General features: G+C 67.0%; 5 protein-coding genes and 1 long non-coding RNA gene across 10 annotated transcripts; 3 read left to right on the top strand and 3 right to left on the bottom strand.

The window, feature by feature from the left end:
* Window positions 1–485: 485 nt before the first annotated feature.
* Window positions 486–7,714, bottom strand: LOC116437201 (synaptonemal complex central element protein 1-like). The gene is made up of 10 exons (XM_032094799.1): window positions 7,003–7,714; window positions 6,782–6,856; window positions 6,547–6,594; window positions 6,194–6,248; window positions 6,012–6,101; window positions 3,737–3,800; window positions 3,568–3,634; window positions 3,194–3,248; window positions 3,038–3,127; window positions 486–926 (listed from the first exon to the last, which is right to left on the bottom strand). The coding sequence occupies exons 1-10, from the start codon at window positions 7,514–7,516 to the stop codon at window positions 872–874; spliced, it is 1,113 nt and encodes a 370-aa protein (XP_031950690.1). The 5' UTR covers window positions 7,517–7,714; the 3' UTR covers window positions 486–871.
* Window positions 3,755–10,682, top strand: LOC116437208. The gene is made up of 3 exons (XR_004237216.1): window positions 3,755–3,806; window positions 6,068–6,124; window positions 10,597–10,682. It is a non-coding gene; the product is annotated as an uncharacterized LOC116437208 (long non-coding RNA).
* MON1B (MON1 homolog B, secretory trafficking associated) lies at window positions 9,549–14,000 on the bottom strand. Of its 3 annotated transcripts, none has more exons than XM_032094796.1 (6): window positions 13,882–14,000; window positions 12,638–13,389; window positions 12,169–12,583; window positions 10,942–11,773; window positions 10,682–10,829; window positions 9,549–9,752 (listed from the first exon to the last, which is right to left on the bottom strand). In XM_032094796.1, the coding sequence occupies exons 2-6, from the start codon at window positions 13,268–13,270 to the stop codon at window positions 9,570–9,572; spliced, it is 2,211 nt and encodes a 736-aa protein (XP_031950687.1). In that variant the 5' UTR covers window positions 13,271–13,389; window positions 13,882–14,000; the 3' UTR covers window positions 9,549–9,569. The 3 variants fall into 3 exon arrangements, with proteins under 3 accessions (XP_031950687.1, XP_031950686.1, XP_031950685.1); XM_032094795.1 differs by having other exon boundaries at window positions 12,169–12,526; window positions 12,752–13,389; window positions 13,882–13,915; XM_032094794.1 differs by having other exon boundaries at window positions 12,752–13,389; window positions 13,882–13,915.
* LOC116437205 (tyrosine-protein phosphatase non-receptor type 18-like) lies at window positions 14,000–16,485 on the top strand. Of its 3 annotated transcripts, none has more exons than XM_032094804.1 (6): window positions 14,000–14,372; window positions 14,540–15,386; window positions 15,653–15,708; window positions 15,792–16,003; window positions 16,085–16,174; window positions 16,284–16,485. In XM_032094804.1, exons 2-6 carry the CDS (start codon window positions 15,336–15,338, stop codon window positions 16,349–16,351), a joined length of 477 nt encoding a protein of 158 aa, XP_031950695.1. In that variant the 5' UTR covers window positions 14,000–14,372; window positions 14,540–15,335; the 3' UTR covers window positions 16,352–16,485. The 3 variants fall into 3 exon arrangements, with proteins under 3 accessions (XP_031950695.1, XP_031950696.1, XP_031950694.1); XM_032094803.1 differs by lacking the exon at window positions 14,000–14,372 and having other exon boundaries at window positions 14,402–14,622; window positions 14,664–15,386; XM_032094805.1 differs by lacking the exons at window positions 14,000–14,372; window positions 16,085–16,174 and having other exon boundaries at window positions 14,398–15,386.
* On the bottom strand, window positions 16,438–21,469 carry IMP4 (IMP U3 small nucleolar ribonucleoprotein 4). The gene is made up of 9 exons (XM_032094801.1): window positions 21,283–21,469; window positions 20,145–20,253; window positions 19,670–19,753; window positions 19,077–19,186; window positions 17,724–17,856; window positions 17,369–17,523; window positions 16,963–17,057; window positions 16,817–16,887; window positions 16,438–16,736 (listed from the first exon to the last, which is right to left on the bottom strand). The coding sequence occupies exons 1-9, from the start codon at window positions 21,283–21,285 to the stop codon at window positions 16,624–16,626; spliced, it is 873 nt and encodes a 290-aa protein (XP_031950692.1). The 5' UTR covers window positions 21,286–21,469; the 3' UTR covers window positions 16,438–16,623.
* Window positions 21,414–24,835, top strand: CCDC115 (coiled-coil domain containing 115). The gene is made up of 6 exons (XM_032094802.1): window positions 21,414–21,579; window positions 22,122–22,222; window positions 22,736–22,839; window positions 23,809–23,900; window positions 24,101–24,265; window positions 24,471–24,835. Exons 1-6 carry the CDS (start codon window positions 21,429–21,431, stop codon window positions 24,638–24,640), a joined length of 783 nt encoding a protein of 260 aa, XP_031950693.1. The 5' UTR covers window positions 21,414–21,428; the 3' UTR covers window positions 24,641–24,835.
* The last annotated feature ends 4 nt before the right edge of the window (window positions 24,836–24,839 follow it).

Consider the following 24,839-nt stretch of genomic DNA (forward strand, 5'->3'; position numbering starts at 1 on the left):
TGGGGGCACTGGAGGGTGTACGGGGACATGGGAGGACATTGGGGGGACATGGGGGGACATGGAGGGGCTACTGGGGGCACTGGAGGGTGTACGGGGACATGGGGGACATTGGGGGGACATGGGGGGACATGGAGGGGCTACTGGGGGCACTGGGGGGTGTACGGGGACACTGGGGACATGGGGAAGTCTGGGGGACAATGGGGGCACAGGGGGACATGGGGGGCATTCGGGGGACATGGGGGGACATTGGGGGGACATGGGGGGGCACTGGGGAGGTCTGGGGGACAATGGGGGCACATAGGGGACACTGGGGAGAATGGGGACATGAGGGGGACTTAAGGGGACACTGGGGGGACACTGGGGGCACTGGGGAGAATGGGGACATGAGGGGGACTTAAGGGGACACTGGGGGGACACTGGGGGCACTGGGGAGAATGGGGACATGAGGGGGACTTAAGGGGACACTGGGGGCACTGGGGAGAATGGGGACATGAGGGGGACTTGAGGGGACCGGGGGACATGAGGGGGGAGGCTTCGGGATCGGAGGGGGACATGGAAGGACATCGGGACGTAGGGGACACAGCAGGGAGGGCAGTGGGGAACTGGGGGACGGGAGGACGCAGGTGCCGTGCAGGTGGCACAGGGGGTGGCACAGGGGGTGGCACAGATGGCACACGGGTGGCACACAGGTAGCACAGGTGTGGCACACGGGTGGCACAGGGGGTGGCACAGGTGGCACACGGGTGGCACACAGGTAGCACAGGTGTGGCACACGGGTGGCACACAGGTGACACAGGAGTGGCACAGGCGGCACACAGGTGGCACAGGGGGTGGCACAGGTGTCCCCCGCGTCCCATCCGTCTCGTCCCCGTCACTCTGGCGGAGCCTCCAGGGGGCGCTGCAGCTCCTGCAGCTCCTCTGCCAACCTGGGGGCGGGGCCAGAGGAAGGGGTGGGGCTGCAGGTGGGCGGGGCCCAGGTGCCAGGGCCACACCTGTCCCACACCTGTCCCACACCTGTCCTGGGGGGTCCCACACCTGTCCTGGGGGTCACACACCTGTCCTGGGGGGGGGTCACACACCTGTCCTGGGGGTCACACACCTGTCCTGGGGGGGGGTCACACACCTGTCCTGGGGGTCACACACCTGTCCTGGGGGGGGGTCACACACCTGTCCTGGGGGGGTCACACACCTGTCCTGGGGGTCAGACCCGTGTCCTGGGGGTCACACACCTGTCCTGGGGGGGTCACACACCTGTCCTGGGGGGTCACACACCTGTCCTGGGGGTCCCACACCTGTCCTGGGGGTCACACACCTGTCCTGGGGGGGGGTCACACACCTGTACTGGGGGGGTCACACACCTGTCTGGGGGGGTCACACACCTGTCCTGGGGGTCCCACACCTGTCCTGGGGGTCACACACCTGTCCTGGGGGGGTCACACACCTGTCCTGGGGGGGGGGTCACACACCTGTCCTGGGGGGGGTCACACACCTGTCCTGGGGGGGTCACACACCTGTCCTGGGGGTCACACCCGTGACCTGGGGGTCACACACGTGTCCTGGGGGTCACACACCTGTCCTGGGGGGGTCACACACCTGTCCTGGGGGTCACACACCTGTCGGGGGGGGTCACACACCTGTCCTGGGGGTCACACACCTGTCCTGGGGGGGTCACACACCTGTACTGGGGGGGTCACACACCTGTCCTGGGGGTCACACACCTGTCCTGGGGGGGGGTCACACACCTGTCCTGGGGGTCCCACACCTGTCTGGGGGGGTCCCACACCTGTCCTGGGGGTCACACACCTGTCCTGGGGGGGTCACACACCTGTCCGGGGGGGGTCACACACCTGTCCTGGGGGTCACACACCTGTCCTGGGGGGGTCACACACCTGTCCTGGGGGGTCACACACCTGTCTGGGGGGGTCACACACCTGTCCTGGGGGTCACACACCTGTCCTGGGGGGGTCACACACCTGTCCTGGGGGTCACACACCTGTCCTGGGGGGGTCACACACCTGTCCTGGGGGGGGGTCACACACCTGTCCTGGGGGTCACACACCTGTCCTGGGGGGGTCACACACCTGTCCTGGGGGGGGGTCACACACCTGTCCGGGGGGGGTCACACACCTGTCTGGGGGGGTCACACACCTGTCCTGGGGGGAGTCACACACCTGTCCTGGGGGTCACACACCTGTCCTGGGGGGGTCACACACCTGTCCGGGGGGGGTCACACACCTGTCCTGGGGGTCACACACCTGTCCTGGGGGGGGTCACACACCTGTCCTGGGGGTCACACACCTGTCCTGGGGGTCACACACCTGTCCTGGGGGGGGTCACACACCTGTCCTGGGGGGGTCACACACCTGTCTGGGGGGGTCACACACCTGTCCTGGGGGGGGTCACACACCTGTACTGGGGGTCACACACCTGTCCTGGGGGGGTCACACACCTGTCCTGGGGGGGTCACACACCTGTCCTGGGGGTCACACACCTGTCCTGGGGGGGGGTCACACACCTGTCCTGGGGGGGGTCACACACCTGTACTGGGGGTCACACACCTGTCCTGGGGGGGGTCACACACCTGTCCTGGGGGGGTCACACACCTGTACTGGGGGGGTCACACACCTGTCCTGGGGGGGGTCACACACCTGTACTGGGGGTCACACACCTGTCCTGGGGGGGTCACACACCTGTCCTGGGGGTCACACACCTGTCCTGGGGGGGGGTCACACACCTGTCCTGGGGGTCACACACCTGTACTGGGGGTCACACACCTGTCCTGGGGGGGGGTCACACACCTGTCCTGGGGGGGGTCACACACCTGTACTGGGGGTCACACACCTGTCCTGGGGGGGGTCACACACCTGTCCTGGGGGGGTCACACACCTGTACTGGGGGGGTCACACACCTGTCCTGGGGGGGGTCACACACCTGTACTGGGGGTCACACACCTGTCCTGGGGGGGTCACACACCTGTCCTGGGGGTCACACACCTGTCCTGGGGGGGGGTCACACACCTGTCCTGGGGGTCACACACCTGTCTCGGCGCTGCAGGCTCAGCTGCCGCCGGCTCAGCTCCGCCTCCAGACGTTGCTCCGCCCCCTCCTGCTCCTGCCGCACCAATCCCCTGCGGGAACGGGGGTTAGGGGGCGGGGCCGTGCCGGAGGGGGCGGGGCCGGAGCTGGGCACTCACATGACCACGGGGACCTCTGCTCCCAGGTGCTCCTCGGCCTCCGTCAGGCAGCGCTCTGGGCAAGGGGGGGACACTGGTCAGCCCAAGGGGACATATCTGGCGATGGGGGGGGCTACGGTGTCCGGGGGGTCACTCAGGGGCTTGTGAGGGAGGGGCTCAGGTGCCCGAGGACAAACAGCCAGGTGCCCGAGGCTCAGCCAGGTGTTCCATGTGGGGAGCTCGGGAGGTCACTCAGGTGTTGGGTGAAGTCACTGAGGTGTCCAAGGGCATCCCTCAGGTGCCCAGAGGTGTCACGGGGGTCATTCAGGTGCCAGGAGGGACACTCAGGTACTTGAGGGGGGTCCTGGGGGGTCACTCAGGTGTCGGGGGCTCACCCCAGCTCAGCCACTTCTCCCGCATCTTCTCCAGGTGCATCAGTTCAGCCTCCAGGTGGGCTGGGGTCTGTGTGGGGACACGGGTGGGAGGGGGACACAGGTGTGTGTGTGTGACCCCTGGCTGTGCAAGGGCACCCAGGTGTGTGAGGGACCCCAGCCCGGGGCTCACGTGCATGTCCCACATGTGCTTGAGCTCCTCCGTGATGGCCTCGAGCTGCTGGCAGTACTCCCACCTGGGGGTGAGGGGACACGGGGGTGACACGGCGGGCACGTGACCTGTGTGGGTCACCTGGTGCTGCCCCCAGCCCACCTGTGTCCCCCAATCCCATGTGTGTCCCCAATCCCATGTGTGTCCCCAATCCCATGTGTGTCCCCAGTCCCATGTGTGTCCCCAGCCCCACCCGTGTCCCCAGTCCCCACCTGTGTCCCCCAGTCCCACCTGTATCCCCAGCCCCACCCATGTCCCCCAGTCCCACCTGTGTCCCCCAGCCCCCCCTGTATCCAGTCCCACCTGTGTCCCCCCAGTCCCACCTGTATCCAACCCCACCCGTGTCCCCAGGCCCACCTGTGTCCCCCAGTCCCACCTGTGTCCCCCAGTCCCACCTGTGTCCCCCAATCCCACCTGTGTCCCCAGTCCCACCTGTATCCAACCCCACCCGTGTCCCCAGGCCCACCTGTGTCCCCCAGTCCCACCTGTGTCCCCAGTCCCACCTGTATTCCCCAGTCCCACCTGTGTCCCCAGTCCCACCTGTGTCCCCCAATCCCACCTGTGTCCCCCAGCCCCCCCGTATCCAGTCCCACCTGTGTCCCCCAGTCCCACCTGTCCCCAGCCCCACCTGTGTCCCCCAGCCCCACCCGTGTCCCCAGTCCCACCCGTGTCCCCCAGCCCCACCCGTATCCCCCAGTCCCCACCTGTGTCCCCCAGTCCCACCTGTGTCCCCAGTCCCACCTGTATCCCCAGTCCCACCACTGTCCCCCAGTCCCACCCGTGTCCCCCAGTCACACCTGTGTCCCCCAGCCCCCCCTGTATTCAGTCCCACCTGTGTCCCCCAGCCCCCCCTGTATTCAGTCCCACCTGTGTCCCCCCAGTCCCACCTGTATCCCCCAGTGCCACCTGTATCCAACCCCACCCGTGTCCCCAGGCCCACCTGTGTCCCCCAGTCCCACCTGTGTCCCCAGTCCCACCTGTATCCCCCAGTGCCACCTGTATCCAACCCCACCCGTGTCCCCAGGCCCACCTGTGTCCCCAGTCCCACCTGTGTCCCCCAATCCCACCTGTGTCCCCCAGCCCCCCCGTATCCAGCCCCACCCATGTCCCCAGTCCCACCCGTGTCCCCCAGTCCCACCTGTATCCCCAGTCCCACCCGTGTCCCCCAGTCCCACCTGTGTCCCCCAGTCCCACCCGTATCCCCCAGTCCCCACCTGTGTCCCCCAGCCCCACCTGTGTCCCCAGTCCCCACCTGTGTCCCCAGCCCCACCTGTATCCCCCCAGTCCCCACCTGTATCCCCCCAGTCCCACCTGTATCCCCCCAGCCCCACCTGTGTCCCCAGCCCCACCCATGTCCCCAGCCCCACCTGTATCCCCCAGTCCCACCTGTGTCCCCCAGTCCCACCCGTATCCCCCAGTCCCACCCGTGTCCCCCAGCCCCACCTGTATCCCCCAGCCCCACCTGTGTCCCCCAGTCCCACCTGTATCCCCCCAGCCCCACCTGTGTCCCCAGCCCCACCCATGTCCCCAGCCCCACCTGTATCCCCCAGTCCCACCTGTGTCCCCCAGTCCCACCCGTATCCCCCAGTCCCACCCGTGTCCCCCAGCCCCACCTGTATCCCCCAGTCCCACCTGTATCCCCCCAGTCCCCACCTGTATCCCCAGTCCCCACCTGTGTCCCCCAGTCCCACCCGTATCCCCCAGTCCCACCCGTGTCCCCCAGCCCCACCTGTATCCAGTCCCACCTGTATCCCCCAGTCCCACCTGTGTCCCCCAGCCCCCCCTGTATCCAGTCCCACCTGTGTCCCCCCAGTCCCACCTGTGTCCCCCCAGTCCCACCTGTGTCCCCCAGGCCCCACCTGTGTCCCCAGTCCCCACCTGTATCCCCCCAGTCCCACCTGTATCCCCCCAGTCCCCACCTGTATCCCCAGTCCCCACCTGTATCCCCCAGCCCCACCTGTGTCCCCCAGTCCCCACCTGTATCCCCCCAGTCCCGCCTGTATCCCCCAGTGCCACCTGTATCCCCCAGCCCCACCTGTATCCCCAGCCCCACCTGTGTCCCCCAGCCCCTCCTGTATCCAGTCCCACCCGTGTCCCCCAGCCCCACCTCTGTCCCCCAGCCCCCCCTGTATTCAGTCCCACCTGTGTCCCCCCAGTCCCCACCTGTATCCAACCCCACCCGTGTCCCCCAGTCCCCACCTGTGTCCCCAGCCCCACCTCTGTCCCCCAGCCCCACCTGTGTCCCCGGCGCAGGTGTCGGAGCTGCTCCCACTGCTGCTCTGTCCCTTCCAGGTCCTGCTGCTGCTCCAGGCAGAGCCTCCTGTGCCTGCGGGGGTCAGGGCTCACCAGGTGTGTTTGGGGGGCAGTCAGAGGTGGGCACAGGTGAGGTTGAGGAGGGTCGCAGGTGTCCCCACTCACCTCTGACCTTTGGCCTCCACATCCTTCCCCTGCAGCTGCGCTCTCCACAGTGACTCTGGGGGGGTTGGGGGGTCAGGACGGTGCCGGGGGTCACAAGGGTTGAGGTCAGGGAGGTTGGAGGGAATCAGGGGGGTTGGAGGGCTCAGGGAGGATTATGGGGGGTCAGGGGGGTCCCTCTGTGGGGGGGACACACAGCAGGGGTCACCCCCTCTGGGGGAGGTGGGGGTGCCACAAGGGTCAGGGAATTGTGGGGGTCAGGAAGGATCTGGAGGGGTCAAGGGGGTCAGAGGTTCAGGGGGCATCGGGGAAGGTTTGGGAGGGGGCACAAAGACCCCAGGGCCCCCTGGGCTCACCCTGGGCCTGCTTCCAGAGCCCCTCCAGCGCCTCTTCGTGCTGCTCCACTGTGGGGAGGGGGGAGTCAGCTGGGACCGGGGACTCCTGAGCCCTCTGTGCCCACGAGCCACTCAGGGTCCCTACATAAGCACCCAACCCCACAGACCCCTCTGTGTGTCCCCAGCCCTCAGTGTCCCCCTCCAGACCCCTCAGGGATCCCCCAGCCCTCTCAGTGTCCCCCCCCAGGTGACTCACGCTGCTCCAGGTTCTGGCGCAACCCCTCACTGCGGTCTTGTGCCTTCAGCAGCTCCTGCGCCATGGCCTGACGGACTGTGGGACACGGTGGGATGGACAGAGGGACGTGTGGGACATGGGGAGATGGGGAAACATGGCGGGCACATGAGGGAGCATAGGAGGACATGAGGGACATGTGGAACACGGGAACATGGGGAGAACACAGGGCTCCTCAGGCTCACCTTTCTTCAGGCTGTGGATCTGCCTCAGCACCACCTCCAACTGTGGGTTCCCCCCAGGGGGACCTGAGGGGGGAACTGGGCAGGACACAGGGACACTGTGTCCCTTAAGGACACCTGGGAGCACCTTGTCCCTGGGACGGGGGGACACGGACACACACGGTGGTCTCAGGGGGTCTCGCCCGTAGAGCCCCTCACTGAGTGGGTCCATGTCCATCACTGCAGCCTGGAGGGACACGGTGGGGACATAGGGGTACATGGGAGGGAACATGGGTGACACGGGGGATGATGATGGTGGGCGCTGCTTTGTCCCCTCCTGTCCCCTTGTCATCTTCTTCGTTCCCCTTTTCCCACCCTCAGCCCCACATTTTCTGTCACGTTTCACCATTTCCTCCCTCCTCCTTTCTTCTCCCCAGTTCCCCCCAGTTCTGCTGCCTCCTTCCTCCAGTTCCTTCTGCCTGTCCCTTCCATCTCTGTCCTTCTTTTCCCTCTCCAGTCCTTTCCCCTCTTGCTCCATTTTCTGTCACCCATCCCCTTTCCAGTCCCCTTTTCACACTTTTTCTCTCTTGTGTCCTTACACTTTGTTTTCATCACCCATTTCCCCTCACCTTCTGCAGCTTTGTCAGCTCCTCCCCTTGCCTTTCCCTCACATTTTCCTGCCCTTTTTCCCTCACAATTTTCCCTCAGGTTTTCCTACCTTTTTCCTCTCACATTTTCCTGTCCTTTCCCCCTCATGTTTTCCCGCCCTTTCCCCCTCAGCTTTCCCCCTCACGTTTTCCCGCCCTTTTCCCCTCATGTTTTCCCGCCCTTTTCCCCTCACATTTTCCTGCTTTTCCCCCTCATTTTTCCCTGTTCTCCTACCCTTCCCCCTCATGTTTTCCTGCCTTTTCCCCCTCACATTTTCATGCCTTTTCCCTTCGTATTTTCCTACCTTTTCCCCCTCACATTTCCCTGCCCTTTCCCCCTCACACTTTCCTGCCCTTTCCCCCTCAGCTTTTCCCCTCACGTTTTCCTGCTTTTTACCCTCATATTTTCCTGCTTTTCCCCCTCATTTTTCCCTGTTTTCCTACCCTTCCCCCTCATGTTTTCCTGCCTTTTCCCCCTCACGTTTTCCCGCCCTTTTCCCCTCACATTTTCCTGCTTTTCCCCCTCATTTTTCCCTGTTCTCCTACCCTTCCCCCTCATGTTTTCCTGCCTTTTCCCCCTCACATTTCCCCACCCTTTCCCCCTCACGTTCTCCCGCCCTTTCCCCCTCATTTTTCCCCGTTTTCCCACCCTTCCCCCTCATGTTTTCCTGCCTTTTCCCCCTCACATTTTCATGCCTTTTCCCTTCATATTTTCCTACCTTTTTCCTCTCACATTTCCCTGCCCTTTCCCCCTCAGCTTTTCCCCTCAGGTTTTCCCGCCCTTTTCCCCTCACATTTTCCTGCTTTTCCCCCTCAGCTTTTCCCCGTTTTCCTACCCTTCCCCCTCATGTTTTCCTGCCTTTTCCTATTTTTCTACCTTTTTCCTCTCACATTTCCCCACCCTTTCCCCCTCAGCTTTTCCCCTCAGGTTTTCCCACCCTTTTCCCCTCACGTTTTTACGCCCTTTTCCCCTCACATTTTCCTGCCCTTTTCCCCTCACATTTTCCCCTCGGGTTTTCCTACCTTTTTCCTCTCACATTTTCCTGCCCTTTCCCCCTCACATTTTCCCCTCGGGTTTTCCTACCTTTTTCCTCTCACATTTTCCTGCCCTTTCCCCCTCATGTTTTCCCGCCCTTTCCCCCTCAGCTTTCCCCCTCACGTTTTCCCACCCTTTTCCCCTCAGCTTTTCCCGCCCTTTTCCCCTCACATTTTCCTGCTTTTCCCCCTCATTTTTCCCTGTTCTCCTACCCTTCCCCCTCATGTTTTCCTGCCTTTTCCCCCTCACGTTTTCACACTTTTCCCCTTCATATTTTCCCCCTTTTTCGCCTCACATTTCCCTACCCTTTTCCTCATGTTTTCCCACCCTTCTCCCCTCACATTTTCCCACCATTTTCTGTCCACTCTTCGCCCTCATTTCTCCTTTTCCAGCTGTTTCTGTCCTTTCCTGATGCCGTTTTTTGTTTCCTTTCCACCCCCAGTCTGTCACTTCTTCCAGCCTTTTCTCTTCCCTCTTTTCTGCTCCCTTTCCCGTCTATTTTTGCCCTCCATTTCTAGTCACCTCTTCCAGCCTTTCCTGTCACATTTTCCCACCGTTTTCTCACGTGTTTTCCCACTGAATTCTATCCTCTCCTCCCTCTCTTTTCTGTCCCATTTTCCCTCTTTTCTGTCCCCTCTTACCCACCTTTTTCCGTCAGGTTTTCTCCCCATTTTCTCTCCCGCATTCCCCTCATTTTCAGTTCCCTTTTCCCCCTTCTCTGTCCCATCTCCCCCCTGTTCTCATCTCCTCTCCCCCCTTCCTTCACCCCCTCAGCCCTCAGGCTGTGTCCCTGCCATCCCCCCACCCCTGTGTTCCCGTCCCCCCGTCCCCTCACCCTTCAGGACGTGTCCCCTCATCCCCCAGTCCCCCCGGACTCAGGACTCTCCCCGGGGTCTCAGTGTTTATTGTCAGCCCTCGGGCTCGGGCCCCTCGGGGCGCGTGGGTGCAGCAGTGAACGGTGCCGGGTAGCGGATGAACAGCCAGTCCTCCTCCTTCTTGAGCCAGCGCAGCAGCTTGGTCAGCACCGCGATGGCGCCTGCCTTCGTCACCAGCGGGCTGAAGCAGCTGTACAGCTCGAACTTGCTGGTCACCTGTGGGAACCCACGCCTGTTAATGCTGGGATCTACCGGTGACACCGCCAGTGAGCATCCCATTAACTGTGGGACCTACTGGTGACACCGCCAGTGAGCATCCCATTAACTGTGGGACCTACTGGTGACACTGCCAGCGAGCATCCCATTAACTGTGGGATCTACTGGTGACACCGCCAGTGAGCATCCCATTAACGCTGGTACCTACTGGTGACACTTCCAGTGAGCATCCCATTAACTGTGGGACCTACTGGTGACACTGCCAGTGAGCATCCCATTAACTGTGGGACCTACTGGTGACACTGCCAGCGAGCATCCCATTAACTGTGGGATCTACTGGTGACACCGCCAGTGAGCATCCCATTAACGCTGGTACCTACTGGTGACACTTCCAGTGAGCATCCCATTAACTGTGGGATCTACTGGTGACACCACCAGTGAGCATCCCATTAACTGTGGTAGCTACTGGTGACACTGCCAGTGAGCATCCCATTAACTGTGGGACCTACTGGTGACACTGCCAGCGAGCATCCCATTAACACTGGGACCTACTGGTGACACCGCCAGTGAGCATCCCATTAATTGTGGGATCTACTGGTGACACCGCCAGTGAGCATCCCATTAACTGTGGGACCTACTGGTGACACCACCAGTGAGCATCCCATTAATTGTGGGACCTACTGGTGACACCACCAGTGAGCATCCCATTAACTGTGGGATCTACTGGAGACACTTCCAGTGAGCATCCCACTGACTGTGGTTATGCCACCACACCCCGTTAACTCTGGGACCTCCTGACAGCGCTGACACCCAGCATCCCGTTAACGGTGGGATCTCCCGACAGCACGAGCACGCGCTGCCGACTCCGGGACCTCCTGACAGAGCTGCTTTCTGCTCCCTCTGCTGCTGGCTCCTTCCCCGCAGCTCACCCAGGCCAGGAGCGTCTCCTTCTCAGCCACGTGGTAGAGCAGGCGCAGGGGCCGGTGCGGGCTGTGCACGCGGCTGTGCAGGTAGTGGTACAGGTCGAAGAGCCGGTGCTGCTCCTCCTCGCTGGTGTAGGGCTCCTCCAGCTCGGGGCTGCCGCCAGTGAGGGAGGAGGAGGGGGGACACGGGCGTCAGGTGAACACCGGCGACACCCCCGCCCCCCCAATTCTGGGGTGTATCCCTCCCTCCCCTCCAATCCCCGCACCTGGTGAACTGCGGCAGCTGCTGCATCTCCTCCGGCCCCTCCAAGGGCTTGTAGAGGAAGTGCCGGAGCTCGGGGGCGCCGGGGCGGGACGGGCCGTACCCCGCTCCCCCGCGCACGGCCGCGGCCAGCTCGGCCAGCCAGCCCTGCGCCCGCAGCGTGTCCTCCAGCTGCCGCCGGCACGCGGCCGCCGCGTAGAAGCCTTCGCGCTCCGTGGACAGCAGGATCAGCGTCACGCCGCCCTCCTCCTCCTCCTCCTCCTCCTCCTCGCCCAGCCGCGCCGCGTAGGCGTAGAAATAGCCGTCGGGGTTGAAGCGGGGCAGGCACACGGGGGTCCACACCTCGCCCGCCCCCGCGCCCGCCCCGCCGCCCAGCAGGTTGAGCAGCAGGTGCAGGTCGCTGGCGCAGAGCCGCCCGCCCTCGGCCAGCGCCCGCTGCCGCGCCGCCGTCACCAGGCGGCCCCGGGCCGCCAGCACGGCCAGGGCGGGCGCGGGGCGAGCGGCGGCGGCGGAGCGGCGCAGGGCCCCGGACACGGCGCGGCGCAGCCCCCCGGGCAGGGGCAGGCACCGCGCGGCCCCCAGCAGCAGCCGCCCGTCCGCCGCCGCCCCGCACAGCAGCCGGTCCAGCACGGCCTCGGCGCCCGCCAGCAGCCGGCGCAGGTCGAAGCCGCGGCGCCGCGCGAAGACGCGGGCGATGCCCCCGCGGGTCAGCAGCGACAGGATCTGCTCGTGCACGAACGCCAGCTCCCGCCGCAGCTGCGCCGCCGACTGCCGCGTGCGCGACACCGACACCAGCAGCAGCGGGCCCCGCTGCTCGAACACCAGCGTGCGGTCCTCTGCGGGGCGAGAGAGGGGACGCGGCGGTCACACGCGGTGCGGGGACGCGGCGGGGCTCGGGGGAATGGGTGTTTTGGGGGGAGGCAGATGCAGCTGGCTGGGTGTTGTTAGGGGGAATGTGGTTGGTTTTGGAGGTTGTTTTTTGGCAGGGTGGCAGTACGCTGGAAGGGGTTTGGGGGGGAAGAGAGCTTTGGGGGGCTGGTTGTGCCTGGCGGGGCTGTTTTGGTAGCTTCGGCTGTAGCTAGGACAGGTGGTTTTGGGGGTGGGATGTTGTGTTTGGAGGGGCTGTTTTGAGCAGGGATGGCTGTTCCTGTGGGGGCTGTTTCAGGGGTACCTGGGGGCGGGACTGTGCACGTTTGGGGCTTCCATATCCACCCCCCCGCTGCCCCCGTACCGGAGCAGATGGCACGGATGGCGTTGCCGCCGCTCTGGATGAAGGACACGAGGGCCATCATGACACCCATGGTGGCCGCCAGTGCCTCCTCGTTGCCGTGCCGGGAGTAGATCGGCTTCCCGGCCTCGCTGAGCACGAACACGTGTTTGCGCCGCGCCCGCCAGCCCGCAGCCGCCACGTCCTCGTCCGCGCCGCGCCGCCCGCCCGGGCCCGACGTGGCCGCCGCCGCCGTCACTGCCGCTGTCACCTCCTCCTCTTCCTCCCCGGGGTGACACGCTGGGGATGTCACCGCTGCTGTCACCTCCTCCTCCTCTTCCTCCCCGGGGTGACACGCTGGGGATGTCACCGCTGCTGTCACCTCCTCCTCCTCTTCCTCCCCGGGGTGACACGCTGGGGATGTCACCGCTGCTGTCACCTCCTCCTCTTCCTCCCCGGGGTGACACGCTGGGGATGTCACTGCTGCCATCACCTCCTCCTCCTCTTCCTCCCCGGGGTGACACGCTGGGGATGTCACTGCTGCCATCACCTCCTCCTCCTCTTCCTCCCCGGGGTGACACGCTGGGGATGTCACCGCTGCTGTCACCTCCTCTTCATCCCCTACGGGAGGACATGCTGGGGACGTTACTGCCATGGTCATCTCCTCCTCCTCACCAGGTTGAACGCCCGGGGATGTCACTGTTGCTGTCACTGTTGCTGTCACCGCTGCTGTCACCTCCTCCTCCTCCTCATCCCCAATGGGGAGACACTCCAGGGATGTCACCGCTGTGGTCACCTCCTCGTCCTCACCGGGATGACACCCCTGGGACGTTATGGCTGCTTCTGCTGTCACGGCTGCCACCACATCCTCGTCCCTGCCACACGGCCCACCTGGGGATGTCATGGCCACTGCCACCTCCTCCTCCTCCTTCTCACTGGGGTGGCACCCCAGGGACACTGTGGCTGCCACCACTGCTGCCATCTCCTTGTCCTCCTCCTCCTCATCCCCGGCAGGGTGACACGTGGGTGACGGCATGGCTGCCACTGCTGCCACCTCTTCCTCCTCATCCTGCCCACTGCGGTGACCACTCGGGGCCGCCGTGTCCTCTGTCCTCACCGGCTCCATCTCTGCCACACCTGTGACCAGCAGGGGGCGCCGGGGCGGTGCCTGCGCACCTGAGCGGCCCCACCCTGCCCCCACCCAGGGAGGCTCCGGGGTCCTGGGCGCTGCCCCCGCCAAGGCACCTGTGGGGGGCGTGGGGTGGGGTCCGCAGGGGGCGGGGCTCCACCGGCCCCGCCCCGTCCCCAAACCACACCCTGTGGCCACACCCCCTGCCCCATCCAGTAGGCGCCAGCCCTGGTGGTCTTCCCACTAGGCCACGCCCACGGGCACCAAGCCACGCCCCCTCCCGAGCCTGACCCCGGAACACCCCACAGCCACACGTGTCTCCCAGGCCACGCCCCTACAGCGAAGCCACGCCCACACAGCACCAAGCCCCGCCCCCTGCAAGCAGCACGGCCCGGTAACCCCGCCCCCGGGGGGGGTCTGCTAAGCCCCGCCCCCAGTAGTAGCCACGCCCCGGGACCCTCGGGGCCGCCCCGCCCCCTCACAAAAGCCCCGCCCCCCGGCGCGATCTCCCCCCGGCCGCGCTGACCCCGCCCCGCGCCGTGCCCGCCCCCTCCGGCTCCGCCCCCTCCGGCCCCGCCCCGCGCTGTCCCCGCCCCGCGCGCGCTCACCGGCCCCGCTCCCGCTCCCGCCGCCACCGCCGCTTCCGGGGCCGCCGCGCCGCGCGCCCCGTGACGTCACCGCGCCACCACCCCCACCAATCAGCGCGCGGCGCGGGGGAAGGGGGCGCGGCCGCCGCACGCCGACCAATCAGCGAGCGCGGGGCGGGGGCGGGGGCGGCGCCTAAGGAGCGACGCCTCTTTTGGCGGGTCCTCCCGCTCCGCCCCCTCCCCTCGTTACCCTGTGACGTCACACGGGGCGGGGCCTGCACGGTCAGCCTCGTGACAAGGGGCGGGGCCAGAGGGACCCCAAAGAGCTTTAGGGGGCCCCAGAGGTTCTATAGGCACCCCCAGCACAGCTTTAGGGGGCCCCAGAGATTCTATAGGCACCCCCAGCACAGCTTTAGGGGACCCCAGAGGCTCTATAGGCACCCCCAGCACAGCTTTAGGGGACCCCAGAGGTTCTATAGGGACCCCCAGCACAGCTTTAGGGGGCCCCAGAGGTTCTATAGGCACCCCCAGCACAGCTTTAGGGGATCCCAGAGGTTCTATAGGCACCCCCAGCACAGCTTTAGGGGGCCCCAGAGGTTCTATAGGCACCCCCAGCACAGCTTTAGGGGACCCCAGAGGTTCTATAGGGACCCCCAAAGGGCTTTAGGGGGCCCCAGAGGTTCTATAGGCACCCCCAAAGGGCTTTAGGGGGCCCCAGAGGCTCTATAGGCACCCCCAGCACAGCTTTAGGGGGCCCCAGAGGTTCTATAGGGACCCCCAAAGGGCTTTAGAGGGCCCCAGAGGTTCTATAGGCACCCCCAGCACAGCTTTAGGGGGCCCCAGAGGTTCTATAGGGACCCCCAAAGGGCTTTAGGGGACCCCAGAGGTTCTATAGGCACCCCCAGCACAGCTTTAGGGGACCCCAGAGGTTCTATAGGGACCCCCAAAGGGCTTTAGGGGACCCCAGAGGTTCTATAGGCACCCCCAGCACAGCTTTAGGGGACCCCAGAGGTTCTATAGGGACCCCCAAAGGGCTTTAGGGGACCCCAGAGGTTCTATAGGCACCCTCAGCACAGCTTTAGGGGGCCCCAGAGGTTCTATAGGCACCCCCAGCACAGCTTTAGGGGGCCCATGCAGCAGCGCAGAGGCTGCAGGATCCATAAGGAGCCGCAAAATCTCCACATCAGCCCCGGGGGGGGCCTCACACAGGCTCTATAGGGTCTGTAAAGCCCCCCCAAGGGCATTAGGGACCCCAAGAAGCCCCGCAGAGCCCCTAAACCGTCTCTGCAGATGCTGCAGTGTCCATAGGGCCCCCCAGGACCCCCCAAAGGTGCCACAGGGACTCCCCTGGGGGAGCTTCAGGCCCCCCCCCCTCGGGTGCAGCCCAGGGGCGCGGCTCCAGCCGGGGGCGGGGCCTGGGGGCGACTGAAAACCCCCCAGGTCCCCTCCGTGCCCCGCACACCTGAGACCCCCCGATGGCTCCTCCACCGCCCCCCGGGCACCTGAGCCTGGCCCGCGGGGTCCAGGTGAGAGGGAGCACGGGGACCCCGGGACTCGGGGGGTGCAGCCGGGAGCTCAGGGGGCCGCGGGCATCCGGGGCGGGGTGGGGGCACGAGGGCGGCCGCGACACTTCCTGCCCCCGGAAAGGGGAAGTGAGAGCAGGGACCCGGCTGGCCTGGGGGGGGTCGGGGGACACCCCAAGAGATCGGGGGGTCCTGAGAAGTCCGGGGGAACGCGGCAGCTCCGGCAGCCCCCATTTGGGGGGGCCGCAGGTGACCCCCTGCCTCCGCAGCCCCCCCTGTACCAGGACGCCGTGGCCCGCCGGGCCCTGCGGCCCACCTTGCTCAGGTGAGTGCTGGCGGCCGCTCCGCTTCTGGGGACGGGGGGGCCGGGCAGGGTCCCTTCCCTGGCGGTGCCTGCCCTGTACCCAGGAGCGTCTCGGTGCCGGCCGAGCCCCCCGCGCCCCCCGCCATGGAGGTCACCTACGCCGTGGTCAACAAGCCCCGCCGGGGGGGCGGGGTCGCGGGACGAGGCCCCTCCCCCTTGGACCGAGACCACGCCCCCTTCGCACGAGACTCCGCCCCCTCGGGCACGTGCTCGCTCCCGGGCAGCCCCGTGCGCCGCCCCTCCCCCAGCCCGGCAGGTGAGTGGGGGTCTGGGGGGGGGGGTCCCAGGGGTCCCCAGGACAGAGGGGTCTGACCCTGATTACCCCCCACCCCCCCAGGCTCCCCCAGACCCACTGACGGCGCCTACGAGGTCGTGACGCCCCCCGCAGAACCCCCCCCTGCAGACCCCGGCAGCGGCCCCTGCCTCGGTGAGCATGGGGGGAGGTCCCCGGTGTCCCGGGGGGGGTCAGAGGATGGACAGCAGTGTCCGGCCCTGCCTCACTGACCCCCTCCCCTCCCCTCCCCTCCCCTCCTTAGGGTTTAACTTCCGCATCGGGAAGCCCAAGGGCCCGCGGGACCCCCCGGCCGAGTGGTCCCGGGTGTGAGGGGGGGGCCGGATCCCGGGGTCCCCCCCTCATCTCCGCAGAGGAGGGGCCACAGCAGAGCCCGGCCGGTCCTTACAGAGCCCGACTTAGAGAAAAACCATTTATTGTGCCAAATAAAAACCCATTCCCATTGACCCAGACATGCCTGGTGCACTCCCAGGCGTCCAGAGGGAGCTCAGCTGCCGAGGTGCTCTCAGCTCTCCAGGTGGGTCCCACCTGCCCGGGGGGGTCCCGGGGGAGTTCTCCAGGTGCTCGGGAGGGTCCTGGGGGGCTCAGGTGGCGCTGAGCAGGCGGCGCTTGGGGGCCGTGGCCGTGTACGGGTGCCAGCGCCACTCCACGTCGGCCGCGTCCCCCTGCTCCAGGGTCCCCAGGCGGATCAGGTAGGCTGGGGGGGACACGAGAGGGGGGGTTGGGACACTTGGGGACACAGGGGGACCCTCTTAGGGGACAGCAGGGGACACTCACGCCGCAGCTGGAAGCGGGGTCCCACCTCCTCCAGCTCCACCGTCCGGCCCCGGCGCCGGTACACGTGGTTCCTGTGGGGAGGGGGGTGTCAGAGGGGCCCAGCGGGGGGGTCTGTCCGTGTCCCCGTGTCCCCACGCGTCACCCACCGCACTAAAATGACGTCGTCCTCGTTGGCGAACGTCACCACGCGGCGGCTGTCGGGGCGTGGGACGGGGAACAGGTGCTTCAGGATGGTCCCAACCTAAGGGGGGCAATGGGGGCAGGAACGGGGTCACCCCACCCTGGGCACCTCCTGTGTTCTCCCAGTGTCCTCAACTTAATGGGGACAATGGGACAGGAACGGGGTCACCCCGCCCTGGGCGTTCCCCGCAGTGTCCCCAACCTAAGGGGGGCAAGGGGGGCAGGAACGGGGTCACCCCACCCTGGGCACCTCCTGTGCTCCCCTCAGTGTCCCCATTTCCTCCCCCATGTCCCCCCAGTCCCCCCCAGACCCCTCACGTCCCCCCAGGTGTGTGTCCCCCCCCCCCATTCCCAGTGCCCCCCTGGCCGTACCCTTTTTCCCAGAGTGGAGTCCAGGCGCAGCAGCAGCAGATGGGGGGCGGCCAGCGGGGCCCCCCCGAGCCCCCCGACCTCCTGGCGCAGCACGGCCCCGCTCAGGGTGAAATGGGCCGTGGGGCCGTGGGGCAGGTGGGACACGGTCAGCCCGTCTGGGGGGCGGGGCCTGCTCAGGACACACCCCTCAAGCAGGCCACACCCCTCGCGATTAACCACACCCACTCACCCCCCCTAAGCCCCGCCCCCTACAAGGAGAGACCCCCACCCCAAAAACAGAACCCGCAGCTCCCCACCCCCTCACGGCCCCCTCCCCACCCCCTGAGGGCCCCGGCGGCCCCTCCCCCACACTGACCGGGCCGCCCGCGGGTCTCGTGCAGCACCAGCAGGTCGGTGACCCCCGCGGCCCGGCAGGCCCCGACCAGGGCACCCAGCTCGGCCCGGCCCCGGTTCATCCTCCGCGCCCCCGGCAGCAGCAGGCACAGCTCCTGCGGACGGCGGGGCACCGGGCGGGGTCAGCGGGGACGTGCCCGCCATGCCCCGCCCCGCTGGCGTCCCCCACCTGTGCCACACCCCGCTGGTGACCCCCACCTGTGCCACACCCTGCTGGAATCCCCCCACCTGTGCCACGCCCCCCTGGTGACCCCCACCTGTGCCACGCCCCCCTGGTGACCCCCACCTGTGCCACACCCTGCTGGAATCCCCCCACCTGTGCCACGCCCCCCTGGTGACCCCCACCTGTACCACGCCCCGCCGGTGTCCCGTGCCACACCCCGCTGGAATCCCTCCACCTGTGCCACGCCCCACTAGTGTCCCCCACCTGTGCCACGCCCCGCTGGAATTCCTCCACCTGTGCCACGCCCATCTGGCATCCCCCTACCTGTGCCACGCCCCGCTGGTGTCCCCCCACCTGTGCTACACCCCGCTGGCGTCCCCCAACCTGTGCCACGCCCATCTGGCATCCCCCTACCTGTGCCACGCCCCACTGGAATCCCCCCACCTGTGCCACGCCCCACTGGTGTCCCCTGTGCCATATCCCGCTGGTGACCCCCGCCTGTGCCACGCCCTGCTGGAATCCCTCCACCTGTGCCATGCCCTGCTGGTGTCCCCTGTGCCACACCCTGCTGGTGTGCCCTGTGCCACACCCCGCTGGCGTCCCCCAGGTGTGCCACACCCCAGTGGAATCCCCCCACCAGCCCCGCCCACCCGGGAGCCACACCCAAACCCAGCCCCGCCCACCCCGGAGCCACAGCCAAACCCAGCCCCGCCCACCCCAGAGCCACACCCAAACCCAGCCCCGCCCACCCCAGAGCTGCACCCAAACCCAGCCCCGCCCACCCGAGCCACACCCAAACCCAGCCCCACCCTCCCCAGCGCCACACCCAAACCTAGCCCTGCCCACCCCAGAGCCGCACCCAAACCCAGCCACGCCCAGCCCAGAACCACACCCATGCCCGGCCACACCCACCCAGAGCCCTGCCCAGCTGTGGCCACACCCAAAAACGGCCACACCCACCCAGAGCCCCGCCCAGCTGTGGCCACACCCAAAACTGGCCACACCCACCCAGAGCCCCACCCAGCTGCAGCCACACCCCAAACTGGCCACACCCACCCAGAGCCCCACCCAGCTGCAGCCACACCCAAAACTGGCCACACCCACCCAGAGCCCCGCCCAGCTGCGGCCACGCCCATGCCCTACCACACCCACCTTGGCGAAGAGGCGCAGGCGGGCGCTGGGGTCCCGCGAGGTTGTCACCATCACCTTGGGGGGCTCCAGCCCCGCCCACCGGTACTCGTCATCCTGGCCACCTGCCGTCTCTGGGGGCGGGGCTTTGTCAGGCCACGCCCCCTCCAGCCACAGCCACGCCCACCCGGCCATGCCCACCCTGGGGGCAGCTGAGCCCCTCTGGGGATGTTGGGGTGATTTCAGCGACTCCATTTTGGGGGGATTTTGGGCAATTTGTGACTCGGTTTGGGGGGAAATGGGGCACATTTGCAGCCCAGATTGGGGGTGTTGGCAGCTTGGGGTGGGTTTAAGCTTATTTGGTGAAATTGAAAACCCACACAGAATTTGGGGCAAACGTGGCAAATTCGATCCCGAAGCTGGGGCCGCTGTTTTTTTGAGGTCCTTTTTCGGCTGCCTCCATCCTGCTCCACGATTCCCCTCTCCCCGTCTTGGGGCCCAGCTCACCCTTCAAGGGTCTCACCCGCCCCCCACCCCTGGGTTTAGGAGTTTTGCTCCCCCCCCATTTGGGGGGGTCCCTCTCCCCACCCCCTCCCCAATTTGGGGGCCCCGCTCACCCCCTGGGGCATCGAAGTCGAACTCGAGCTCCTTCTGCAGTGCCAGCGCCTCGTGCCGCAGCTCCGTGGGCAGCAGCCGGTTCTCTGGGGGGAGAGGAACGGGGGGGGCTCGGACAGGACCCCCGACCCTCCCGATTTCAAATACCCCAGCCCCTAAACATGGCCCCCAGCCCCAAATAAACCCCTGCCCCCACAGCACCTCCAGTCTCCCCCTCGACTCCTCTTTAACACCCTCAAACGCCCCCCAATCCCCTTCAAATCCCCTTCACCCCTCCAAGCTCCCCTTAACTCCTCCAAACCTCCTTTGCTGCCCCCAAATCCTCTTTTACACTCCTGGAACCCCTCTAACACCCGCTTAACTCCTCCCAAGTCCTCTTTAACCCCTCCAAACTGCTCCCAGCCCCTCTTTACCCCTTTTCCCCCCCTCCCACCCCTCTCTCATCCCCTCCTCGGCCTTTCGGCCGTGCCCCGGTACCGTCCAGCGCCCGCCGCAGGCTCTCCCTGCGCTCCCGCTGCCGCTGCTGCTGCTGCTCCCGCGCCCGGCGCTGCAGGTACTCCCGGCGCTCCCGGGCCTGGCGCCGCAGCTGCGACACCGGGGCAGAGGTGACACCGGGACAGAGGTGACACCAGGGCAGAGGTGACACCGGGACAGAGGTGACACCGGGACAGAGGTGACACAGGGATAGAGGTGACACAGGAATAGAGGTGACACAGGGATAAAGGTGACACCGGAATAGAGGTGACACCGGGACAGAGGTGACACCAGGGCAGAGGTGACACCGGGACAGAGGTGACACCAGGATAGAGGTGACACAGGGACAAAGGTGACACCGGGATAGAGGTGACACCGGGACAGAGGTGACACCAGGGCAGAGGTGACACCGGGACAGAGGTGACACCGGGATAGAGGTGACACCGGGATAGAGGTGACACCGGGGCAGAGGTGACACCGGGGCACAGGTGACACCGGGGCACAGGTGACACCGGGACAGAGGTGACACCGGGGGGGACACACGGGAGGGGTGTGGGGAAGGGGCTGGGAAATGAGAGATGTGGGACACGGCGGGAGCGCTGAGGGGGGACGAGGCGGCAGCGAGGGATGGGGGGGATGGGGGGACAGCGGTGACATGGGGGGGACAGCAGGTAAGGAGGGGGTGCATGAGGGGGATGTGGGGACACTGGGGAGGGGGCAAAGCACCCGTTGTGGGGGACATGGGGAGATGAGAGATGTGGGACACGGCGGGAGCGCTGAGGGGGGACTGGAGGCGGCAGCGAGGGATGAGGGGGACATGGGGGGGGGACAGCAGACAAGGGGGTGCATGAGGGGGATGTGGGGACACTGGGGAGGGGGGAAAGCGCCCCTTGTGGGGGACATGGAGAGATGAGAGGATGGGGGACACGGCGGGAGCGCTGAGGGGGGACTGGAGGCGGCAGCGACGGATGGGGGACGCGGGGGACATGGGGGGGACAACAGATAAGGGGGGGCGCATGAGGGGGATGTGGGGACATTGGGGAGGGGGCAAAGCGCCCGTTGTGGGAGACACGGAGAGATGAGAGGATGGGGGACACGAGACCCCCGCGACCCCCGCCCCAAATCCCCCCTGCCCCCTCACCATGGTCGCGGCCGCTCCGCTCCGCGCCGCTCCTCGCACGCCGGCACCTCCCAGCACCGCCGCCGCCCATTGGCCGAGCGCCGACGGACCAATGGGAGCGCGCGATGCTGCCGGAAGGGGCGGGAAACGCTGCGCCCTCACCCAAGATGGCGGCTTGGTCGGCGTCACCCCGCCTCGCCGCCGGCCCTCACGCAGGCCCCGCCTCCAGGCCGCTGATTGGCCGAGAGGCGCCGGGGCCGGCTATGATTGGACGAGGCGGGGCCGGGCCTGAGGGCGCGGCGCGGGCGGCGATGGCCGGTGAGGGCGGCCCGGGGGCTCCGGGGGACCGGGGCTGCTTGGGGGGGGTCTCCGGCGACGCGGGGGTGTTTGGGAGGGGTCTCTCGGGGCCCGAGGGAGTTTGGGGTGGTCTCAGGAGGCCCCAAGGGTGTTTGTGGGGGTTTCTGAAGGCCCGCGGGTGTTTTGATGGGGTCTTTTGGCGGGGGGGGGCGAGGGTGTCTGGGGAGTCTCCGAGGGCCCGGGGGTGTTTTGGGGGTCTCCGGGGGTGTTTTTGGGGGTCTCCGGGGGTGTTTTGGGAGGCCCGGGGGTGCTTTTGGGGGTCTCCGGGGGTGTTTGGGGGGGTCTCCGGGGGTGTTTTTGGGGGTCTCCGAGGACGTTTTGGGAGGCATGGGGGTGTTTCTCGGGGGTCTCCGGGGGTGTTTTGGGAGGCCCGAGGGTGCTTTTGGGGGTCTCCGGGGCCCGGGAGTGTTTGGAGGACGCCGGGCCGGTCCCTGGGCGGTTTGGGGGGGTCTGGGGGAGCCCGTGGGGTCCCCCCGGGGGTCCTGAGCCGTGTCCCCCCCCAGGGTCGCTGTCGCTGTCCCTGGACGCGGCCGCGCTGGAGGTGATGGAGGCGCTGGAGCTGCTGCAGCAGCGCCGGGAGCAGCTGGAGGAGCACCTGCGGCAGGTGAGGGGACACAGCGGGGACACAGCGGGGACACAGCGGGGACACAACGGGGACATAACGGGGACATAACGGGGACGTGCCACCCCTCGTGGGGACACGTGTGAGGAGGTGCCACCTGCCACAGGGACATACCTGGAGGGTGTCACCCACCGCAGGGATGTGCCAACCCCATGGGGACACGGCTGGGGACACACGGGGGTGGGGGGCACACGTCACCCACCCCCAGGACGCTCTGTGAGGACACAAAGGGATGTGCCACGGGGTCACGCTCTCCATGCACGTGGCCCCCATGGCCCTCTGTGTCCCCCCAGCCCATGTCCCTGTGTCCCCCTCAATGACCCTGGGTCCCTCCAGGGCTGTTCCTGACCCTCTGAACCCCCTGGGGTGGCTGTCCCCGTGCTGTGTCCCTAGTGTCCCCACTGTCCCTCCAGGCCTGGTTGTCCCTGAACCTCTGAACCCCCCTGGGGTGGCTGTCCCCGTGCTGTGTCCCCAGTGTCCCCACTGTCCCTCCAGGGCTGGCTGTCCCTGGCTCAGGCCCGTTACTCCCTGGGCTGTCACCGCGTCTCGTCCCTGCAGTACGGAGCCACCATGGTGCCCCGAGTCCGTGTGTGCCGCAGGTGGGGGACAGAGGGGGACGAGGACACTGCTGGGGGGGACAGAGGGGGACGGGGACACTGCTGGGGGGGGACACTGGGGGATGGGGACACTGCTGGGGGGGACAGAGGGGGACGGGGACACTGCTGGGGGGGGACAGAGGGGGATGGGGACACTGCTGGGGGGGACAGAGGGGGATGGGGACACTGCTGGGGGGACATTGGGGGATGGGGACACTGCTGGGGGGATGGGGACACTGCTGGGGGGGACATTGGGGGATGGGGACACTGCTGGGGGGACATTGGGGGATGGGGACACTGCTGGGGGGGACAGAGGGGGACGGGGACACTGCTGGGGGGACATTGGGGGATGGGGACACTGCTGGGGGGGACAGAGGGGGATGGGGACACTGCTGGGGGGGACACTGGGGGACGGGGACACTGCTGGGGGGGGACACTGGGGGATGGGGACACTGCTGGGGGGGACAGAGGGGGACGGGGACACTGCTGGGGGGGACAGAGGGGGACGGGGACACTGCTGGGGGGGGACACTGGGGGATGGGGACACTGCTGGGGGGATGGGGACACTGCTGGGGGGACATTGGGGGATGGGGACACTGCTGGGGGGATGGGGACACTGCTGGGGGGGACATTGGGGGATGGGGACACTGCTGGGGGGACATTGGGGGGTGGGGACACTGCTGGGGGGGACAGAGGGGGACGGGGACACTGCTGGGGGGACATTGGGGGATGGGGACACTGCTGGGGGGGACAGAGGGGGATGGGGACACTGCTGGGGGGGACAGGGACACAGGGAAGGATGTGAGGGGACATTGGGGACACTCAGTGGGGGGGACACTCAGCGGTGTCCCCAGTATGGGGAGGTGACGCAGGAGTGACACTGGTGCCCCCAGTGTGGGGGGGTTCAGGGGGGTGACAGGGGGGTGCTGGGATGTCCCTGTGGTGACGCTGTCCCCACCGTGTCACCCCCAGGCAGGACCCCGAGGGACGCCCCCGCTTTGAGGAGGTGCCTGGAACGGGGGGGGACCCCGAGGACCCCGACCCCCAGCAGGGGGGGGGTGACGGTGAGGGGGGGGCTGGGTGGTCCCCGGGGGGGTTCTGGGGTCCCTTGGGGGGTCCCCAGTGGGTGCTGGGGGCAGATTGGGGGTGCTGGGGGGGGAATTTGGGGTGGGGGGGGTCTAAGGGGTGCTGGGGGGATGTTGGGGTGCTGGGGGGGTTCCTCAGTGGTTTTGGGGGGGGTCACTGACCTTTCTCTGTCCCCCAGGGCTGCGGCAGCGCCGGGGGGCTCCGGACAAAGGGGGGGCTCCAGACAAAGGGGGAGCCCCGGACAAAGGGGGAGCCCCTGCCCGGCCCCCCCCGGACCCCCTGGGCTGGTTTGGGGTCCTGGTGCCCCCCAGTCTGCGGCAGGCGCAGGGCAGCTTCCAGAAGGGTGAGAACTGGGGGAAACTGGGAGCAACTGGGGAGGTCCAAAGCGAGGGTGGGGTTCCCCCAAAAAACCCAGGGAGGGTCCCAAGAACAGGGGGCAATGCCCCAAAGCGGGGGTGTCCCCAAAGAACGACGGGAGTCCCCCAAAACTGGGGAGGGCCTGAAGGTCGTGACCCCTGTGACCTCCTCGGTGTCCCCGCTGTCCCCAGGGGTGACGCTGGCCGTGGAGGTGGCCGAGCTCCAGGCCACCGTGGAAGCTGCGGCCACGCGGTACCGGCAACTCCTGCGGCAGAAACGTCACCTGGCCGGGGACAGCGGGGACAGCGAGAGCCCCCCGGGAACCGCTGGGGACACCGAGGGTGAGGCGGTGACCGCGTGACACTGAGAAGGACGCGTCCAGAGGTGACACCACCGGGACGCGGGTGACACGGGGGGGTGACACGGGGCTGTGCTGGCCCTCCCCAGGTGACACCGTGAGCGACACGGAGGAGCCCCGCAGCCGCCTGCGGGTGACCCCGAGCCCCACACGTCCACACCCCCCCCCGATGTCCCCAATAAATCCACGCCGCCATCACGGG

Source organism: Corvus moneduloides, chromosome 34 (assembly GCF_009650955.1).
Source record: "Corvus moneduloides isolate bCorMon1 chromosome 34, bCorMon1.pri, whole genome shotgun sequence".
NCBI lineage: Eukaryota > Metazoa > Chordata > Aves > Passeriformes > Corvidae > Corvus > Corvus moneduloides.